Genomic DNA, 21,733 nt, shown 5'->3' on the forward strand with positions numbered 1-21,733 from the left:
ATACACCAAAGAGGAATCTCTACGACTAGTGAAAGACTTTATAAAATTTGCAGGAAAAAAAGATACAGAAAAAGTGGTAGAGTAGTGGTAGTGTATCCCGCTGAAGGAGCCAGGTTTGAAGTAGAGAGAGAGAGAGAGAGAGAAACTTGTGAGTCGTCAGCACACAGAAGTGAAAACACTCTAGGGAGGATGTTGCTGTCTAGCGGTTAGCATGCTGGAAGGAGCTATTACAGTGATATCTCCAACATGAGGTGAGGAAACCATTACAAATAGTAGCTCCAGTCTCATTATGAATCCCAACACTAAATAAGAGAGAAGGAAAGAATCCCAGAAGGCAGCTGGAACGAGCCATTACCCCATCAGAAGTTGCAGTGGCTCGAGAAGAGAAGGAAAAGTTAAGGAAGCATTATAAGATAGAAAAGCTGAGGAAAGAACTCAGGGATTCCCTTGCCTCTTCGGGTAAAGAAGCCCTAGTTCAACTGCCTGTGTGTGAGGGGGAGGAGAGAGAGCCCATAAGCACCATTCCTGCATAGGAAACCCCCCCCCGAGCCACATGCTTTGGGAAGGGAACGTGCTTTGTACATCCCCCAATCACATTCTGCTGCCGTCCCCCTGATTCCTCAGCCACGCTGTGTGATTTGCTGTATGTCACCAGTAGGGTGTTCTCAGAAATGCACAAAGGAGATGAAAGACAATTGGTAACAAGGTTCTTTTTAAAAAATTGGTTTTAAAAGTCATGGTCTGCACAGCCCAGCAGCCATGTGGCAGGGGGATGGTCTAGCCCACCAGCCACAAAGTGGCTTGGGTGGTGCAGCCTCGGAAAATGTACATTGCTAACTGTTGTAGAATATCCTCCTTTCGGTAACTGTAGTACTTCTTGCTAGCCTAGGGAGAGAACTGCCAGGGTAAGACCTCTCAAGCAGCGAAGCCCTGCACAGGACAGGACATGGTGCTGTCTGCAGACATGGTCCACAGTGCCTGGCAGCCATGTGGCTGTGGTGGGGCTAACCACCACCCCCCATGGCACTTTGCGGACAGGGGAAGCCCCGCAAAAGGTGAAGTCCTGTGGCACCTTACAGACTAACAGATTTATTGGAGCATAAGCTTTTGTGGGCAAAGACCCACTTCATCAGATGCATGCAAAATATGAAGTGCAGAAAACAAGTTTCTCAGTCTCTCCTGCTAAACCGTGTGCAGGGAATGCTGGGAAGAAGCCGTCACCCTGCCCAGCACAGGACATGCCGCTGTCTGGAAGCTGGTCCACACAGCCCAACCGCCACGTGGTGTGGTGGGGTAGGGGCTAGCCACATGCCAGGGGAGGGGGACTAGACTTCCAACCACATGGCGCCCTGTGGGGGAGGCTGCCCCGGACAAATGTGAAGCACAAAAAACAAGCTGAACAACCTGTTGAAATGATTCAGGCACCTGGGTGCTCCCAGAACACATTTGGTAACAAGGTTAATGTTCTTCTTTAAAAAGGGACAGAATGAAGCACAGTCACACCAGCGACCACTTAGAAATGTAATTGCCACATGCAGCTTGGGGTGGGGGGAGGCACAGCCCTGTAAAATGTGAAGCAGAGAAAACAAGTTTCTTGGCCTCTCCTGCTAAATCCTGTGCATGGAAGAAGCCCTCTCAAGCACCAAAACCCCACGCAAGACAGGGCGTGCCACTTTCTACAGGCATGGTCCACACAGCCAGGCAGATATGTGGGTGTGAGAGAGAGCTTGATTTTCACACAGCATACAGCATAGATTCATCCACCCCCACAGAAATAAGATCCTGGATCTCCTAATGGGTCCACGCTGGGGCTCTTTTGTGACACTGAGAAATCATGCTTAGATTCAATTACTATGCTGGTCAGAAAGAAAATGAATTCAAATTGCTGGGCTTCCTCTTACCTACTTCTTGCACACAGCAGAAGAAAAACAAAAATATTCTGCTGTAGTGAGCTGTAACCTGCTTTTTTTAAACTCAAATTCACTTTCAGTCTAAATGAACTTTTTAAAAATTACTTACGTGCAGTCAACTGTGTTCTTCATTACAAACTACTGTAATATATTCATAAGAATGATCACTCATTCAAAACTCCTGCTGTTGCTATTAATACTATAGACATAATTTAGGAGAATTTTTTCTGTAAATTTTTCTAATATTCTTTAATACTCTCTCTAATTAGTTTTAAAATAATAGCTAATGGATTATAACACTGGAGAACACTTATGTAATACACTTACACATTACTTAACAGCCACATAAGGTTACAGCCAAATGATTTCCAGGATCTTTGACCAGCAAAATGCATCCCCTTTCTCCCCTCCCCACCCTGAGCCCTTTAACTCTGAGACATGAAATGTAAAAAACAGCTCTATGAATTATGTGGCATCAACAACACTAACAGAGGCACATTTGTTAATGACAGAGTGTTGACAAGTTTTTTATTTTCTAGATATCGGTGCACTTACATTTCTTATCTGCATGTATATCCAGTACACCTACCAAATTCAGACACCCATCAACCTGGAGTCGAAATGGATTGTGGTAACAGCTAACCAAGCAGAAAATCTGGTTGCTGTTGCATGTGCAGGAGCTCTTATCTTAGCGTAGCCATTTACTAACATTAGGTGAAATCCCTGTTCTCCGCGCAAACTCTGCTGCATCTCACTTTTTCAGTTGTAATGAGAAATAGAGAATCATGAAATTGATACTAAAGAAAATGCTACAAAGGCTAATGAAATTAATCTACAATTCATTTTAGGGCTCTCATCCTGCTCCCTTCCCATCAGCTCTATGTTTAGGGTGATTTCTCCAATATTTTTACATTGGCAGGTTCAGAGGAATGCTGCTAAGAAAGGCCTATCTTTAGGGCACCAAGCATGCTTTATATTAAAGTGAATTGGCAGAATTATGTAAGCAAATTTGAGCACTGTTGTTTCCACTATAAATGGTTACAAATCTCTCAATTCCCTTAGTAGTAATATTTACTGAAAAATATATAAAAATAATTGTTTTGAAAATATAATATTTTATTAGTAGTATCATCCCTTCTGCTACCACACATATAAACCTTATATTAAAAATGACTAGGGTCAACAGTTTATTCACTAAGGAAAAACTACTTTTTCAAGTGAATTTTAAACAGGTTTGGTCTTTAAAAAAATCTGATAGACAAAAATGATTAATAACCATTTCATTTGAACATCATGTGTGAGTTTGCACTTTAATTACATAATCATCATTTTTGTCTGTGTAAGGAAACTAGATTTTTGGCAGCATACTCCAATATCAGCATGAATCTCTGCAGCAACCAAGACAATTATTTACCATAATGAAATGCTCATTCATACACAATACCCCCTCCTTTACTTCAGTGCAGGCAGATTTTATCTACACCAACTGACATGAGAGTTGGAACCTGTAATATATTGAGCTCAGGTGACAGTCTTGAGTGACAGTTAGAAGTAGGAGTGATTTGGCTGCACAACATGGTAATTTTCTAGGTGAAGAAAATAAAATATCATTATCAGGTGCTGGAACAGTATGCACAGCAAAACAAATGAAAGAGAAACAAACCAATGTACAATTCTACCCTTTCCTTATCTTTTCCTCCATTGTCTTTCATGTTCTTTCCACCTTCAGTAACCCCCTACCCATTATCTGTACATAGCATATGTAGCAGTGTGTGTTAACTACAGCACTGTTGCGGAACGTGTCAGTGTAGCCAGACAAAGTCTCCCCCTTACAAGCCAGCTTGCTTGCTGCCCCCCGCCCCACTGAGGAGCCTCACAAGCACACAGGGCACGGAAATGGCTGCTGACAGCACAGTCTCTGATGCCTCTCATTGAGGCCCAGATGTGCTAGCTCATTGTGACCCTGAGAAACAGAAAGTACAGATAAAAGGCTAACAGGCCAAACTGTCAACAAGAGAGGGGGGGACCTCAGGAAATCACCCCAGCTGGCATTGATGAATTTGATGCACACACACATACCATCCCAGAAGAGGAAGTCTCCACCCACACAAAAAGAATGTCCTGTACTCCTAAATTGCTTATCTCCTGTCTTACAAGTGCAAATTCATTAAGAATTGCCCTTGTAACAAACTGGCGCCACAAAAGACAGATCAGTACGATCTGGCACCTTAGATAAGAAAGAGAATACGTAACCTAAAAGGTGGGCCCAGCAGAACTCTAACTTTGAGTGCATTCCACCAACCACCTGCTGGTTGGGTCAGGTGATTGCCTCCCGAGGTCCGCAACTGGGGACACCCAACCTCGTATTCGTCTTTCCGCGGAACTGAGTGAACGATCCGGCTTGGCTACGCTGGTATCAAGAGACGCAGAGAGGGTAAGATATACCCATGCTAGGTCTCCTTTCTTTTTGTGCACAGCTAAAGAATTAGAGCTCTGTAACTAGATGTTGTATCAAGATATCATTGTGTTAGATGGTAACAGATATCTTTGTATTGGGTTGTAACGTAACTTGTTAACACCTGTACTTTGCCAGCATATAAGAAGTAGACAATAGCCTTTTGTAACCGCACGCTTATAACTGTAGCTTAATAAACTTGTAAGTAGTTAAGATATAAGCCTGACTGCTGTTACTCTTTGTCACTGCAACACAGCCGGCACAATAAAAAGAACTTTAACCATTTGGTTACCACAGCCTGGACGTAGGTGAGAGTGCTAGGAGCTCCCTGATCTAACAGTAAAAAGATGGGTTGTTTAGGACCCAGGGGAATCCGTCAGCCTGTCCTGGCTGCTCGCAGCGACGAGCTCCCTGCTCTCGCAGTTTAATACTCGGATGGTAACAAGGGCATAGTTGGTACCCCACCGCACATTACCCGGCCACCGGCTAACAGTCAGTTACATACACACCTCCAGTAAATACAATAAAACTCCAATAGTCCAACATCCAACTGTACAGTGCTCCCGATAGTCCAGCATCAAAATGGCAAGAACCTAGTGAATGAACTTTGGCAAAAAACGAGTCACAAGGCAGTACCAGCATCAGCTGAACCGAGTGAAACCAGATGAGACCAAGTTAGTCTGCTGCTGGCACTGTGTGATGCTAGAGAGTGCTTGTGTTTTCTCCAGCTGTTTCGACTTATATTTTAAATATTTTCATCCACTGGTGTGTAGGAATGGCGTCAAAGGTAAATGAAGGTGCTAGTGATAGCACTAGTGGTAAGAAAAGCATAAAAAGGAAGCATGGAACACTGACATTGAAGCAGAAATCAGAGATTATAAAGATGCTAGAAAGAGGCATAAATCGGAACACTATCATGAGTGAATTCAACATTGGATCTATGAGAAAGAAACAGAAAGATAAATTGCGAGCATTTGTTGCCGAAAGTGAAGCTCCTACAAAACGTACCGAGGTATGGCAAACTCTGAAAGAGCCTAAGATGCCACAGTTGGATGTGGCTTTGGTTAAGTGGCTTAGTGCAACGCGTTCTGAAAGTAAACCCATTACTGAGCCAAGGAGCATAGAACAAGCAAAACAGTTTCACAGTGAAATGAACATTAGTGAATCGTGTGTTTTCAGATGGATGGCTGTGCAATTTTAAGTATCGGCATAGGACCCATAAGTTAGACATCAGCAGTGAGCAAAAGTCTGCCGATGACATGGCTGCTGAGGAGTATAGCACTACTTTTGAGTGGTTGGTGGAGGAACATGGCTTGTCGCCTTGTCAAATATACAATGCTGATGAAACTGGGCTCTTACAGGATTATTTGCTGAACTCTACTCTGGTTGGTGGTGGTGGTGAAAAGGCTACTTGTGGCTTCAAAATGAAGAAAGACCGCATTACAGTCCTTGTATGCACAAATGTGTCCAGCACGCACAAGCTTAAGCTTTCTGTTGTAGGGAAGTGAAAAAGCCTAGGGCCTTTACAACTCTTACGCATTTGTCAGTGATCTACAAGGCACAGGGGAATGCCTGGATGACAGCAGAAATCTTTCAGGATTATTTTTTTGATTATTTTGTGCCCACAGTTAAGGAGAATTTTAGAAAGGGGATGGGGGTCTACCAGAGGACAGTAAAACTGTTCTTTTGCTTGATAACTGTCAAGTGCATCCACCCGCTTCGGAGCTTGTTAGCAGAAATATTTTCACTACATATTTTCCAGTGAATGTGACATCTTTGATCCAACCTATAGATCAAGGTGTGATACAGAACTTTAAACCTGTGTCTACATGTGCCCCTTACTTTCGAAAGGGGCATGTTAATGAGTGGGTTTGAAAGATGCTAATGAGGTGCTGCAATGAATATGCAGTGCCTCATTAGCATAATGGCGTCTGCGGTGATTCAAAAAGAGAAGTTACTCACCGTAGTAACGGTGGTTCTTAGAGATGTGTCCCCGTGGGTGCTCCACAATAGGTGTTGGGCTCGCCCTGGTGCCGCAGATCAGAAACTTTCCAGCAGTTTCAACCAGACCACGCATGCGCCGGCATGCGCCGCTCCCTTGCGCGTCCCCAGCCACGTGTGCGATCCGGTCCCCGCCAGTTCCTTGACCACTCGCCTCGGATGCTCCTGAAAAACACTAAACAGAGATCCGAAGCGGGGAGGATGGGAGGGTGGTGGAGCACCCACGGGGACACATCTCGAAGAACCACCGTTACTACAATGAGTAACTTCTCTTTCTTCTCTGAGTGTCCCCGTGGGTGCTCCACAATAGGTGACTACCCAGCAGTAACCCAAGTCAGGAGGTGGGTAATCAGTTTATGTGCAGCTTGCCCCTGAAAGGACTGCAGTCGACAGACGGGTATCCTCTTCGAATACCCGGTGCAGAGCATAATGCTTGGCGAAGGTGTCATAGGATGACCAGGTCGCCGCTCTACAGATGTCTTTCAAGGCAATGCCCTTGAAGAAGGCTGTTGACGTTGACACTGACACTGCCCTGGTGGACTGAGCCTTAGGCGGGGCCAGCAAAGGAGTCTTTCGAAGTTCGTAGCACATTTTTATACAGGACACAATGTGCTTCGAGATTCTCTGTGAAGAGAGACCCTCTCCTTTCAACCTGGGAGCGAGAGAGACTAGAAGTCTGTCCGTTTTCTGGAAGGACTTAGTTCTGTCTATGTAGAAGGCCAACGCCCTCCTCACGTCCAGGAGATGTAGGCGTGCCTCCTTGCTGGAGCTGTGAGGCTTCGGGTAAAACGAGGGTAAAACTATAGGTTCGTTAAGGTGGAACTCTGAAGAAACTTTTGGAACAAAGGCCGGGTGCAGCCGTAAGGTTACCGCCTCCTTTGAGAATACTGTGCAGGGCAGCATTGCCATAACTGCTGCGAGCTCGCTCACCCTGTGAGCTGACGTAATTGCAAGGAGGAAGGTTGTTTTTATCGTAAGGAGACATGGGGGAACTGTGGCTAAGGGTTCAAAAGGTGGGCCCGTTAGCACGCTGAGCACCAGGTCCAAGTTCCACGATGGTGGAAGCGGTTTCCAAGGGGGGTACAGGTTTACCAGCCCCTTCAGGAACCTGGTAACAATAGGATGGGCAAATACCGTGGGCCCCTCCTCTTCATGCCGAAAAGCAGATATAGCGGCGAGGTGGACCTTTAGCGAGGATAGGGAAAGCCCGCCCCTCTTGAGGTCCAGTAAGTATTCTAGTATTACAGGTATAGGAACATCAAGGGGAGCTAACTGCTTGGCAGAACACCATGCAGTGAATCGAGTCCATTTCTGCTTGTAGGTCTTCCTGGTGGAGGTCCTTCGGCTACTCTCCAGGACTTGCTGTACTCCCTCCGTACACATGCTCTCTAGGGAGCTGAGCCATGGATTAGCCATGCTTGTAGGTGCAGGCCTTGAGGGTGTGGGTGCACTATGGACCCCTGGGCCTGCGTGAGTAGGTCTGGTGCCACCGGAAGGGGGAGCGGTGGGCGGTCCGACATGCGCAGAAGCAAGGGGAACCATTGCTGTCTATTCCACGTTGGGACTACTAGAATCATGCGGGCTCTCTCCCTTCTGGCTTTCTGCAAGACCTTGTGGATGAGCACTGTGGGGGGAAACGCGTAAAGTAGGGGGCCCTTCCATGAAATCGCGAATGCGTTCCCCAGGGACCCCCGCCCCAATCCTGCCCTGGAGCAGTACTGGGGGCACTTCTTGTTGTGCTGAGTGGCAAAGAGATCTATCTGAGGAAACCCCCATGTGTGAAAGATCAGTCGTAGCAGATCGGAACAGATCTGCCATTCGTGCGTGAGTGCAAAGCGCCTGCTCAGCTGGTCTGCTTTCACATTATGAGCGCCCGGCAAATATGAGGCTTTCAATGTTATATTGTTGGCGATGCACCAGTTCCACAGCCGGACTGCTTCCGCACATAAGGCACGAGATCGAGCTCCTCCTTGTCGACTTATATAAAACATGGTGGAGGTATTGTCTGTATTGATCCCAACTACTTTGCCTTGTATGTGGTCTCGAAAGTGTTTGCAGGTGTTGAACACTGCTCTGAGCTCCAGTATATTTATGTGCAGTGACTGTTCTGTAGGGGACCATAGTCCTTGCGTCACTTTGTCGCCGATGTGAGCTCCCCATCCTATGTGGGAAGCGTCTGTAGTAAGAAAAATAGAGATTTGTGGTTGGTGAAAGGGTACCCCTGCCAGCATGTTCTTGGGGTTTACCCAACACTGCAGGGATCTGTGCACCTCTGTCGTGGGCGACACCACCCTGCGGACGGTGTGGGATGCCAGCTTGTAGACGCTCGCCAGCCAATGTTGCAGGCTGCGCATATGCAATCTGGCGTTCTGCACCACAAATGTTGCTGCCGCCATGTGGCCTAGCAGCTGCAAGCATGTTAAGACTGGCACCGTGGGGCTGTATGTAATGACTTGCACCAGCGAACTGCTGGCGTGAAAGCGGGCGTCAGGTAGATAGACCCTTGCTGTAATAGAGGTTATACGTGCCCCTATGAACTCAATGTCTTGTGTGGGGTCGGTCTTGGACTTCGCGAGGTTGATGACCAGGCCCAGCGAAGAAAACGTGTCTGCTGTTACGCGTATCATGCATAGTACCTCTGCCTTCAAGGCCCCTTTCAGTAGGCAGTCGTCCAGATATGGGAATATAAATACCCCTTGTCTGTGCAGACAGGCTGACATCACTGCCAGGGTTTTGGTAAAGACTCTGGGGGCCGAGGAGAGGCCGAACAGAAGAACCTTGTATTGGAAATGCTCCTTGCTGACCATAAAACGGAGAAAGCGTCTGTGTGCCGGGTGGATTGTTATATGAAAATACGCATCTTGTAAGTCGAGGGCTGCAAACCAATCTCCATCGTCCACTGCCGTGAGTATAGAGGCAACTGTGATCATCCGAAAACGTTGTTTGCGCAAGTACCAGTTGAGGCCCCGAAGATCTAAGATGGGCCTCCAGCCTCCTGTTTTCTTCTCTGTAAGGAAGTATCGTGAATAAAAACCTGTCCCCTGGAATCGCTCCGGCACTCTTTCCACCGCCCCTATGAACATAAGGTGGTCCACCTCCTGTTTGAGTCTCGCCTCGTGGGAAGCATCCCTGAGGTGGGGCCTGGGCGGAGGTTTCGGCGGTGGGAGCGACTGGAAGGGGATCGCGTAACCCGTGGCTATGATCTCGGGTACCCATTTGTCTGTGGTGATCTTTTGCCATTGGGGGTGGAATGGTTGGAGGCGATGATGGAACATTAGCTGGGGATGGCATTGCGCGATGGTAGTGATAGTGCAGCCCTCGACCTGCCTGTCAAACTTGTTGCCTTTGGGCCTGCCCTGAGGATGCACGGCTTTGTTGGGAACGTCGCCTAGGAGTTCTATACTGTTGCTGCTGTTGATGCTGCCCTTGGTCATAGCCCCGTTGGTACTGAGCACGCTGGGGTTTGTACGGGTATCGTCTCTGCTGAGGGTAATACTTTTTTTTCCTGTATGGAGGGGTATAAATACCCAGGGTTCTGAGTGTAGCTCTTGAGTCCTTACTGGAGCGAAGGACCGAATCGGTTGAATCTGCAAACAACTTCTGCTTGTCAAAGGGGAGATCAACAATCTTCGCCTGCAGATCCCTTGGGATACCCGATGTCTGAAGCCAGGATTCCCTGCGCATGACCACTGCTGTAGCCGTTGAGTGTGCCGCCGTGTCTGCCACGTCCAGGGCGATCTGGACTCCTGTCCTTGAAGCTACATAGCCCTCTTGCACAATCGCCTTCAGCACCGGCTTCTTATCTTCCGGAAGCGAATCCATGAGAGAAGTAAGCCTGGAGTAATTGTCGAAATTATGGTTCGCTAGATGTGCTGCATAATTTGCCATTCTCAACAGCAGAGTGGAGGAGGAGTATACCTTTCTGCCAAACAGCTCTAGCTTCTTGGCCTCTCTGTCCGTACCCCCCGCTTTGTACTGGGAAGTCTTTGATCTCTGCTGAGACGATTCTACCACCAATGAATTTGGTTGTGGGTGACTAAAAAGGAACTCCATGCCCTTCGCCGGGACGAAGTATTTCTTATCCGCTCTCGTTTGTAGGTGGAGCGGAAGCTGGGGTCTGCCATATGGTGGTGGCTGACTCCATGATGGCTTCGTCGAGTGGGATAGTGATTTTGGATGAAGCCGGGGGTATCAGATTTTTGAGGAGTTTGTGATGCTTCTCCTGTACCTCTGCTGTTTGGATGACTTGCGTGAAAGCCACCCTTTTAAACAGCTCCTGAAACTGTTTGAGGTCGTCCGGTGGAGCAACGTCCCCAGGGGCCGTAGCCTCATCAGGGGAGGACAAGGAGGAACCACAAGGGTAAGCCTCCCTTGAACTCTCAGGTTCTTGCGGTCGATGGTACACCCGCTCGCTAGAGGCTTGCGAAGGAAAGTCTCGGGGTTCCAAAATCAACTCCCCTTGAGACAACTGTGTTTCCGTCCCCGTCCGAGAGTGTCTGCGGGGGTATTTGATGGTCGGGGGGGGGACCTGCCCCTAGGTGTATGCCTGGGGTGTCTGTGCCCAGCATGGTAAGAGCGACCATGGCAGCACGGGCACGGTTCCTGGGATGGAGACCTGGACCACTCTCGGGGTGCGTATCCCCGGTGTCTGGGAGAGCGAGATCTCCGCGATGATTCAGATAGTGGTGCAACTGGTTTGCGATAGTACTCCAAGGGATCCAATCCCAGAAAAGGCAGAGGTGGCCCAAGCCATGGTGACGCTGGTTGGAGGAACGGAGAAGGAGGCTCTGGGTAGGCTGGACGAGACCCATGTCCTCTGGGTGGCGTGCGCAGCATAAGGGGAGGGCTTGTTGAGAGTAACATTGCAGCCCTGTCCGGAGAAGGGCTGCGGTGCCGGGTTTTTGCTCTTGCCTTACCCATCCCCTGCGGGGCTGGCACCACCCCCTCCCGTGCCGGGGATCTCGGCCCTGCTGTTGGCGCCGCACTCAGCACGCTCAGCTGGAGTGCCGCGCGGATAACGTCCTCCGGTGCCTGCAGGCTGCGTGCCTGTTGGCCCTGCACCGCTGGCGCCGTGGGGGTCGGTGCTGCTTGTAGCAGTGCCGCCAGTTCCGGCGCTTACCTGGCCGCTGCTCTGGGAGCTGCGCGTGCCGGCTGTTTAGTAATCGGAGGCTCAGCCCCTGCCCCGTGCGCTGCTGCGCTGCCGCTTGTTTGGATCTTTGGCTGGTGGCTGTGTGCTACGCCCGTCCCGCTCGCTGTGACCGCCGGCGGGGATCAGGCTGGAGAGAGCTTCCTCTGTTTCTGCACCGAGGGAGTGAGGGAAGCCGCCTTCCTTTTATGGAGATCGGGGGGTCCCTCCAATTGAGGCCTCTCCGGCATGTCGGGCTGGAGGGCCTTATCAAGCAACAGCATTTTCAGCCGCATTTCTCTGTCTTTTCTGGCCCTGGCTGTGAGCTTTGCACAATGGGAACACTTCTGAGTAATGTGTGATTCCCCCAGGCACCTAATGCATTGACTATGCCCATTGGAGGCCGGCATAGCTTCGCGGCAGGACTCACACTTTTTGAATCCTGAAGACGACATCGCGGTGAGTCTTTGAGTTGTTAATAGGGTACTTAGCACTAGATTTGTGCCTGTTCCCCTTTCGCGGACCGCAGCCCGCCGTCGCCGGAGGCCTACTGGCCTTCACGTCCCCGCGTCTTCTCCGCTCCTCTCTCTCTTTACTAAATCTTTTTATATATATATATTTTTTCTGTCCTTTCTTCTTTTTCTACCTTTTTTTTTTTTTTTGCAAGAAAAAAAACAACAGTTTACACTAAAAGAATTCTAACTAAGCTGAGTCGGCCATAGCCTGAGCGGATTCCGTCTGCAGCCGATGGCAGTTGAGAAGGAACTGGCGGGGACCGGATCACGCATGTGGCCGGGGATGTGCAAGGGAGCGGCGCGCGCCGGCGCATGCGCGGTCCGGGAGAAACTGCTGGAAAGTTTCCGATCTGCGGTACCAGAGCGAGCCCGACACCTATTGTGGAGCACCCACGGGCACACTCGTAGAAGAAGTGTGGCTTTTCGAATCGCGCGCCATCCATGGAGACGGGACCTTCCGAAAGGATTCCCTCCGAGTTTTCGAAAGCCCTTCTTCCTATGTAGACCCAGCCTAAGTGTTTCTAGGGGGGGGGTCTTTTGTTCGAAAGCTGGTAAATTCAGACTACAGTGTTTCTGAATTTCAATCCAAATTCAGCCTTAAGAATGTTGTGTATGTAGCTGCATTGGCTTGGAAAGATGTAAAGAAATGTTGGAGGAAACTTTGGCCTGGCATCATGTTTGTGATGATTCTTCTGATGAAAAGGAATTTTGTGGCTTTAATGTTAGGCCTAAGCACATTAGTGACATACAAAAAATAATTGAAAATGTCCCTGAGAAGAACGCTGTTGCAAAGCTCACAGAAAATGAGATTGAACAATGGCTTGATGTGGACAAAGATGAAGCAGTTGTAGACATTTTGAGTGATGCTGCTATCATTGAAAGTGTTATGAATCCACAAAATCCTCAAGAAGTAGTAGTGACTGAGAGAGCAAAATATACCTGGTGAGAAGCAACTGATTTTATTTCCAAATTCGTTGAATGTGCAGAGTGTTGCAGTCAGTATCATACAGCTGAAGTGATGAACCTTCATATTATTTTGAATAATTTATACCAAGAAGTCAGAGTTCTCTAAGCAAGCCGATTTCAGGGATATGTTTGCAAGGGCACGGAAGATAGTTCAGCCTTTGTCTTCACCACCACCACTAGAGCCTACTGCTGTTGACACCCCCATGGAAGCAGAGGAGGATATCGATAACCCGGATGATAATCTGGATAATGAAGCACAGGTTTCATCAGATGATGAGTAGTTGAGCAGCATGGCAAATAAACAAAATTAGATTTAAGTTTTAGTGTTTTGTTTAAGTTCATGGATTTTTAGTGTTTAAGTGAATTATTTGCACACTGCATTGGTGCTGAAGTGTGTAATTTTTGTGTTAAAGTGAATAAAGTGCTGAATTAAGTGTTTTAAGTTACTGTATTAATAGTTTAAGTGATTAATAGTTTAAGTGATTAGCCAGTGCCGCACACTACTGTATATAGTATCCTCTGCCTTCTGTACTGAAAGGCTTCACAACAGTAATGGTGAGTATAGTACTGTACATTTATTATTTCATTCTATGACTACATTTGTGCATTATAGTATTTACAATAAAAAGAGCAAAAAAGGGTTAAAAAACTAAAACATTACAGTATACAGTATATAGTATGTACAATAAAAAGGGTTAAAAACACTTTACACACACACACACACACAAACCATCTTATAGTACCTCCTGATAGTCCAGTATATTTGATAATCTGGCACCACCTAGGTCCCAAAGGTTCTGGATTATTGGAAGTCTACTGTACTTACCTCCTGTGCTAATGGACACACTGACATAGTTGGATATTCTGTTGATTACAGTGGAATAGAGCACAGACTGCTTCATAATTCTGCTTAGTCCTGGTGTCAGGTGGAAATGTCTCTGTTGTACTTCCCACGCATTTATTATTAAATGCACTTATCTGTATTTCCATATTATTTAATGCAGAATCTTTAAAAAATGGGGAAAATTCAACAAGGAAGCTGTCTTCATTGATTTTTTTCCACAATCCATACTTTATTGTACTTTTATCTTTTTAAAAGAAAATAGGTGGCAATTGCAGACACACAACAAAATAGAGCACATCCTCCTAAAACCCTCTCTCTCACTGGTGGGTAGCTTTGGAATACTATTCCAGCAAGGGACATGGGGCACTATATTCTGTAAAATCACTGGCAGAGATAGAATCAGCCAGCAGAACGGCCTGAACACAGAAGAGTGGGAAGCCTCCTCTTCTGACAGAAAACAAGCATTATACTTTGGAATGATATACGCCTAATACAGGTTCAAATGCTCTCGTCTCGCACTCTCTCTCATCCAGCAACATTTGCAATCAGGTATGAATTTAGTTGGCTGGACAGCCATTTTGTTTGATCACTTTGAAGTAAAGTCACTACAGGTGGAACTGCTCTAGTCCAGAACTCTCTCGTTCATCAATATTCATAATCCCACATGATTTTAGTTAGCTGAATGATCACGTATCATGGGAGTGGCCAAGTTTCCCATGGTCCTATAAATCTGTGTAAGGTCACCAGTCCTGGCTCTCAGTGTTCTGTGCTGTTATTTAGCAGTACTTTACCTCTAAATGTCTTCTCAGAGCCCAGTAAGCAGTGAAAATGTTGGTAATACACTAGACAATATTGACTTTCCATGGTCTGGCAAATTCTCTTTTTCCGTATCAGTCAGGTTCCAAGTGTCAGATTAGAAAGGTTCAACCTGTATCTATTGTCTCCAAGGCTATTCTTCAACCAGGATCTTCTAAAAGCATGGGAAAAACAGAGCCCATCCCTCGTGAATTAAAGTAAATGGGGGACAGGGAATTGTGACAGAAGACAGACACGGAATTTGGTATGTACTTATCCCCATGGTGGGGAGAAGGAAGTTTCCATGTGACATGTAAATCTAACACATTTCCCCGCCCTTTTTTCCTTGCTTTTTAAAAAAAAATATGTTATTTCAAAACTAAAATTAGTTAAATTACTAAGATAATGTTTATTGCTAGCAGGTTTATCTGTGATACTCTTGAATATCCAAAGCTGAAAGAACTTGAAAACATGCTTTAAAAATAAATGTCTCAGTATCTTTTCAATGTTGTCAATGAATTATTCTGAAGTGCAGATATTTTGTGAGTTAACATCCAGAAAAAAAAAAAGGCTGCTTTAGCAAGACATTAAAGAATAAAAGCAAATATCCACATGAGATCACCCAATTTCCATACATTACTTAATGCATGACATGTTCCAACTATGAAAGATGTAACATGGAATCAGTCAAGAAAAATCAGAAAAGGGGATGGTGGTTATTTGTGCATATTATTGTAGGTGTTCTACAACTAGCAAAAATTTCTTCTCCTGTAAGAAGATGGGGACTGAAAAGAACTGGAGGCTTTTAATACCTATTGACATGTAAAATGCCTATCTCTTAATAGGATGAATAAAACACACCCTGAAAATTTTGCACTCAGGCATGTATTAGAAAAATTAATACATAGATGGGAGGGCGAAAGTCTAATTTTTAAGCATTGACAAAAATATTCATATAGCTGCAGACTCAATAAATTCCAACTTACATATTCTAACCAAAGCTAGCTTCATTCACTTGTGCTTAAGATTTCAGTGGTTGGTTTTGCCTATCTAGTAAATGAAAATAGAGAAGAGGAACAACTACAACAGAGCTGCATGTCTGTGCTTTGAAATATTAAGTAGAGGATATGTAAGACCATGATCGAGTCCTGGTAACTTCACAGTGAACCCATTAAAGAACTGTAAAACTGGATGAAATGAATGTAACATTTTGCCAGATATCAGAGATGATTTTTTAAAGTGTATTCTCCAACTTCACAAAACCAATGAGTAAGGAAGATTATCAGTTTATAACTGGAGTACTTTAAGTATATTGCCTTAGAAAATCAGTAGTGACCATTGGGACAATGTGTATCCTACTATTGTGTTGATATGAACATCAGAACTGTTTCCCCATGGCATCTCAGCTCATTTTGACTGTACAAAACATCATTTAAGGAATTTGAAATGGCAGGAAAGAAAGATGAGAGAGTCCAAATGTGCTAAAAACTATGGATGAATGAGACTTCAGCTCTGCAACTTTCCGGGTTCTCCCAGCATTGGACTTGTGTATGTTTTTGCAAAGTTTATGATGGTTTTCTGCTTGATTCTATGAAAAATTACTACATTCATGTTCCATCACAGTCCAATATAAAAGACAGACAACACCGGATTAAGCGGGCTTTTTGTTTTTCTCACTTAGTTTTGTTTTAAATCCTGTTCTTAGTCTGACAGAAGATGAGGAATGAAATCCAGGCCTCAGGCTGTCCAAAAATCTCATTTGACTTTCATGGCCATGATTTCAGCCAAGCTGTCTAGGAAAAGCCAAAAACCCACTCTCACAATTAAAATACTCAGGTGAACAAACCCGAAATTCATCATAATTCACATGCAGCCTTCTGGTGGCTGAAGACATAGGACAATACTTCCAAACCCCTACTTTTACGGAGAATTGGCCTTTGATATATCTTTTATAAACATTGTCAACTCTGAAGATTAAGAGAGAAATCTCCAAGGTCACAAATAAAGCAAAGATAACAAAGGAAGGTTTATTTTCATAAATGATATTGTGCAAAATTAGTTTAATGCAATGTAGACACACAGCTATGAGCATAATGCATACTATTATCAGCTATTGCTGATACTTCCAATATTAGATGTTTAATTATGATATTTGCTAATCTTTACCCTGGAAGTTGGCTTTCTGTAACAGATCACTCAGCTAAATATCCTCAAAGATATTTTTTTTTTCAGAATCCACGGAAGACTACCAAATTCTTCCCCTATGTGGCTATTCCTCTTTCACTAGGCCACAGATTTCCCTCATGACCTATTTTCTTTGTAGAGAATAGCCATACAGGCATGTTCCATCTGTTTTCCTAAGGGATACACATCTCTTACAGCTGCAATGTGCATTACACCAACAAAAATAATGATAAGATTGTCGCAATAAAATGTAATCTAGTTTACCTTTTTCACATAATGTTTACATAAATCTTTGGCAATCTTCCCATAAACCAAATACTGAAGTGATTATTAAAAAAAAAATGCCAAGAGTGATTTATATTCATCCATATAGTGGCCAACCATTAGGTACACACGATGTCAGACTTCACTAACAATGAACAACATTTCTTATAGAGAGAGATTCATTTGGGCTGTCAAGGATTTAAAAAATTAATCACGATTAATCATGCTATTAAACTATAATAAGAATACTATCTACTCCTGAACCCCAGAGGGAAACGTACAGGGTTCGGGGTGGGATTGTTGGCACAGAGATGCAGAATTCACCCCCTCCCTTCCCCGGGGAGTCTCAGAAGAATGTCAGGCCAGCTGCCTGGACCAGGATGCTCCACTCCTGCAGGGCTGCTTGGGGCAACCCTGTGGCTGGGAGCCAGGTAGGGCCCAGAGCCCCACTGTCATGGGACCCTGGCTGGGGGCAGCCTTGCAGCCATGGGAACCCAGTTGAGGGTGGGGGAATCCTGGCAGCCCTGGGATGGAAGCAGGCTGGTGCGCTGGCAGCCCCAGCTGTGGGGACAATGGTAGTCTCCAGGCTGGGAACTGGCCTGACTTCCCCTCTTCCAGCAAATCCCCTCCTCTAAGACCACTAAGGTCTCAAAGGTGCTGGAGGAGGGACGTACAACCTGTACTTAAAAACTAGGGCTGTCAATTAATGCACTTTATTGCTTGTGATTAATGTTTGTTAATTTTTTTCATGCATTAAGTCTGCACTGTGTTATCACAGGCATTAACATGTGTTAACTGACAGCCATAGTACTCATCCATACATTTCAAAGCTCTTTTAAAAAGGAAAGTAACATTATAAACAAGAATGAATACAGAAAGATAGTTACATTCCAATCAAAACTGTTTAAATTGGAATGATCACTGACTAAATCATTGAAAACTTTTGAATCAATAATAGGAGTTTTTAAACAATTTTTAAAATTATTTTACCTTTTAGATTGATAATATATATGTCCCTTTAAGATGCTAATATCTAATATGATATTTGACACAGTTGTTTCCATAATTTACCTTTATTTTTGGTTCCCAAAATATGTACCTTTTTTGCCCCAAGAGAGCTGTCCATACCTGCTTTTTGAGAGCTTCTAGAGATTCGAATTCCAACCTTGCCAATTTAATCTGGATATCCCGTGGTTTATCAGGAATTGCAAAAGCCATAACAAACTTCAATGCCAGTAGAACATGCTGTGGAAAAAGCAAATTAAATACTCTATTATGTAGTTCACGGGAAGTAAAGAACATTAATAAATAACATTGTGCATTTTAATTCAAGGGTGCCTACCAATTATTTATTGTTAATTACACATGAAATAATGATGACATACTATACCACACTACTCTGACTTTTCCACCTCAATAATTAAATAAAACATATTTCCATTAGGCTTGTTTTTATTATAATCTTATATTTGTACTATATACTGTACAATTCTCATTTATTTATGCATTTGTGATGTCAGACATAAATCAGTTTATTCAGATTGATAATGAGTTTGTTGGAATTCCTGTGTAGGATACAAACTGCAGTACACAGTGAAAGCATAGGATGTATATGTCACAATAGATTTACATGGCATAATACAATGGTAAAGCATGCCAAATAAAAATAAGCAACAGTGTTCCTGCCCCAGAAAGAATATAATCTAAATGTCCTAGTGGGTTGACTACAAAACAACACAACAGGAGTCTGCATATTACAGCTGGAATGATGCACAGAAGTGATGAACTGGCTGTCATTAACTGGGAGGATATCCTAAATATAAGTGGAATAGGCCAAATTAGCCACAATTGTATAACAAAGCATTACAGAAACATTGAATTTTCTGGTCTTTCTTTGACTGAAAGTTTAACTTAATCCTTACCCACCACTCCTTTGTATTTGACACAAAGATACAGTACACCCATTAATGGTTGTTCAGAACAAGTCACAAGCCATCAAGATAACAGTTTATTTGGTGTGGAGAGGGCTTATACAGATGTTCCCATGAGCACGTACGCCACAGTCTCTTAAAATTAACCTTACTGAGGACTGAACTGGCAACTTGCCATGAGTCTGATGGCAGCAATTTGGTACTGATTCAGGAAAACATCTCTACGCAGTAAAACTTAAAGTTAAGCACATGCTTAAGTTCCACTGACATCAATGGCACATGTTGCAAACAGCATTTATATACATGCATGCCCAAGTTCTTTTCTTAATCAGTGCTTAATCAGTTCTCTAATTTCCTTAATCAGTGCTCAAAACGGAAAAGGCATGGACTGTCATTTTTATGAGAATACAAGCCTAAGAATTTAATGCTCTGTCTTGATGCAGTTGGCTTCACAACACAATAAACAAATAATGTAAACATCAAGAGCAAAGATGTGGCATGGAAAGAGCTAAAAATAAATCACCTGGGATAATGTAACAGAGGTAAAGGACAGTAGAGAAAAGGAAAGAAGTATAAATCCACACAATGGTCATGTGGATCATGCAGCCACAAAAACACTATAACTATAAATAGGCCAGAGCTGATAGAAAGAAAAGGAGGTAGCGGTAATGATTAAGAGAACAATAAAAGTTAAAAGTGAGCCATATATAAATTATACCAAATCAAATACAGATAAAGAGTGTATATATTCAGGGAATGAAGTTGACAGTCGAAGAAATAATAATTAATCCAAAGGGGATAAAGAAAGGTTGACATAGAATAAATAGAATTTAATGTAAATACATTTATTAAGAAGTGTACACACAAAGCTAGAGATTAATGAAGGACTCAGCACATCAGCTAAAAGATGACAAAGAAAACATGTATTAATTTCATTTTATGCAATCCCACTATCCTTGATAGTAAACATAAAAAATTCAATCATGAATACAAAAAATTATACAGTAGGGTCTTGACATTCACAAGTACCACCTTTGTGAATTCAATTATTCCCAAGTGGCCCCACTTCCCTGGGGCTCCAGGGCTGGGAGTGCCAGTGGCTGCCACAGCTTCCCCAGTTTTCTGCCCCCCACCCCTCCATTTGAGAAAATCAACATTCACGAGGGTTCAGAACACAGAATCCTCGCGAATATTGAGATCCCACTGTCCTTTGACATCATATTGAGACTGAAACACTCCATAAATGCATATTTTCCCTCCCTCTTTTCCATGCTACAGTGCAGAATCCATTCCTGAGACAGCCTAAGTAAATATTTAGGTCTGCTGACAGAGAAGGCAGCTATTGCTAAAAGAAATATTTTATTTTCCTAACAAGTTTAGGAAGAAGAATGAGGCACAATGCCAGATGAATTTCTTCCAGAGAAAGATGAAATACTGAAAGTGGTTAGGGTTAGGCGCTCTATCTATAAAGTACCATTGATATCAGCAAGACTTAAGAGAGACAAAACTCCAGGATGGGATAAAATTCATCTCAGTACTAAGAATGACAAGAATATTCAGTTTACAGTTACATCTAAAACTATTTATGGATACAAGAGACTTATGAGGGAAGATGCAGAGAAACTGAAGACCTGAAATCTTAATAGAAGTAATAGGAAATACACTTGGGAAAAAAAAGCAGCATTCAAACATAATGGCCGTGTCTACACTACCCCAAAACTTCGAAATGGCCATGCAAATGGCCATTTCGAAGTTTACTAATGAAGCGCTGAAATACATATTCAGCGCCTCATTAGCATGCGGGCGGCCGTGGCACTTCGAAACTGACGTGGCTCGCCACCGCGCGGCTCGTTTAGATGGGGCTCCTTTTCGAAAGGACCCCTCCTACTTCAAAGTCCCCTTCTTCCTATGAGCAGATGGAAATAAAGGGACTTCGAAATTGACGTGGCTCGCCGCCGTGTGGCTCGTCCCAACTGGGCTCCTTTTCAAAAGGACCCCGCCTACTTCGAAGTCCCCTTATTCCTATGAGCAGATGGAAATAAGGGGACTTCGAAATTGATGCAGCTCGCCACTGTGTGGCTCCTTTTCGAAAGGACCCCGCCTACTTCGAAGTGCCGCAGCCACCCGCATGCTAATGAAGCACTGAATATGTATTTCAGCGTTTCATTAGTAAACTTCAAAATGGTCATTTGCATGCCAGTTTTGAAGTTTTGGGCTAGTGTAGACACGGTCTATATGTAATAATTTAGTTAACACTATTGGGCTAAATTCTGTTCTGTGTCATACAGGTATATCCTCGAGAAATTGACTGCAGGCTTAAAAATACCTAAATTTGATCACCATGTCTTTAAACACAAAAATATATATCAGCAGATGAATCGTATAATAAATGTAATTTGGTTTACAGTCTAAAATTTCAAAAATGCATTTTAAGAAGACCTTTATAATTCACACCTGAGGAAAAAAGTTATTCCTCAAAACTGGAAGACTACTACTAACTGTTGTATTGTCTATTTTATATTATACATGTTATAAAATAGATGATAGCACAGCATGCAAAGCAGTTTGTGTTTAGATCTTTTTTTCATTTCTAGAATCATAGATAACCATTGAGCTACTCTAGTCTTACCTCCTGTATAACACAAACCACAGAATTTAGTAGTATTTTTCTTTTAAAAAACAAAAATGGTGACGGGCTACAGGATAAGATTATTGCATAAGTCTCCTAACCAGAGGAAATTAA

The 21,733-nt window shown here is 44.0% G+C and overlaps 1 protein-coding gene across 2 annotated transcripts in view; it reads right to left on the reverse strand.

The window, feature by feature from the left end:
- Positions 1-21,733, reverse strand: part of ANO10 (anoctamin 10) — a 258,510-nt gene that overhangs the window by 65,056 nt on the left and 171,721 nt on the right. For both annotated transcript variants that reach the window (XM_074988327.1, XM_074988326.1), the window contains one exon: positions 18,188-18,304. In XM_074988327.1, coding sequence (XP_074844428.1) covers positions 18,188-18,304 — 117 coding nt within the window. The remainder of the gene's footprint in view (positions 1-18,187; positions 18,305-21,733) is intronic.

This window comes from Carettochelys insculpta, chromosome 2, assembly GCF_033958435.1.
Source record: "Carettochelys insculpta isolate YL-2023 chromosome 2, ASM3395843v1, whole genome shotgun sequence".
In the NCBI taxonomy this organism is placed as follows: domain Eukaryota; kingdom Metazoa; phylum Chordata; order Testudines; family Carettochelyidae; genus Carettochelys; species Carettochelys insculpta.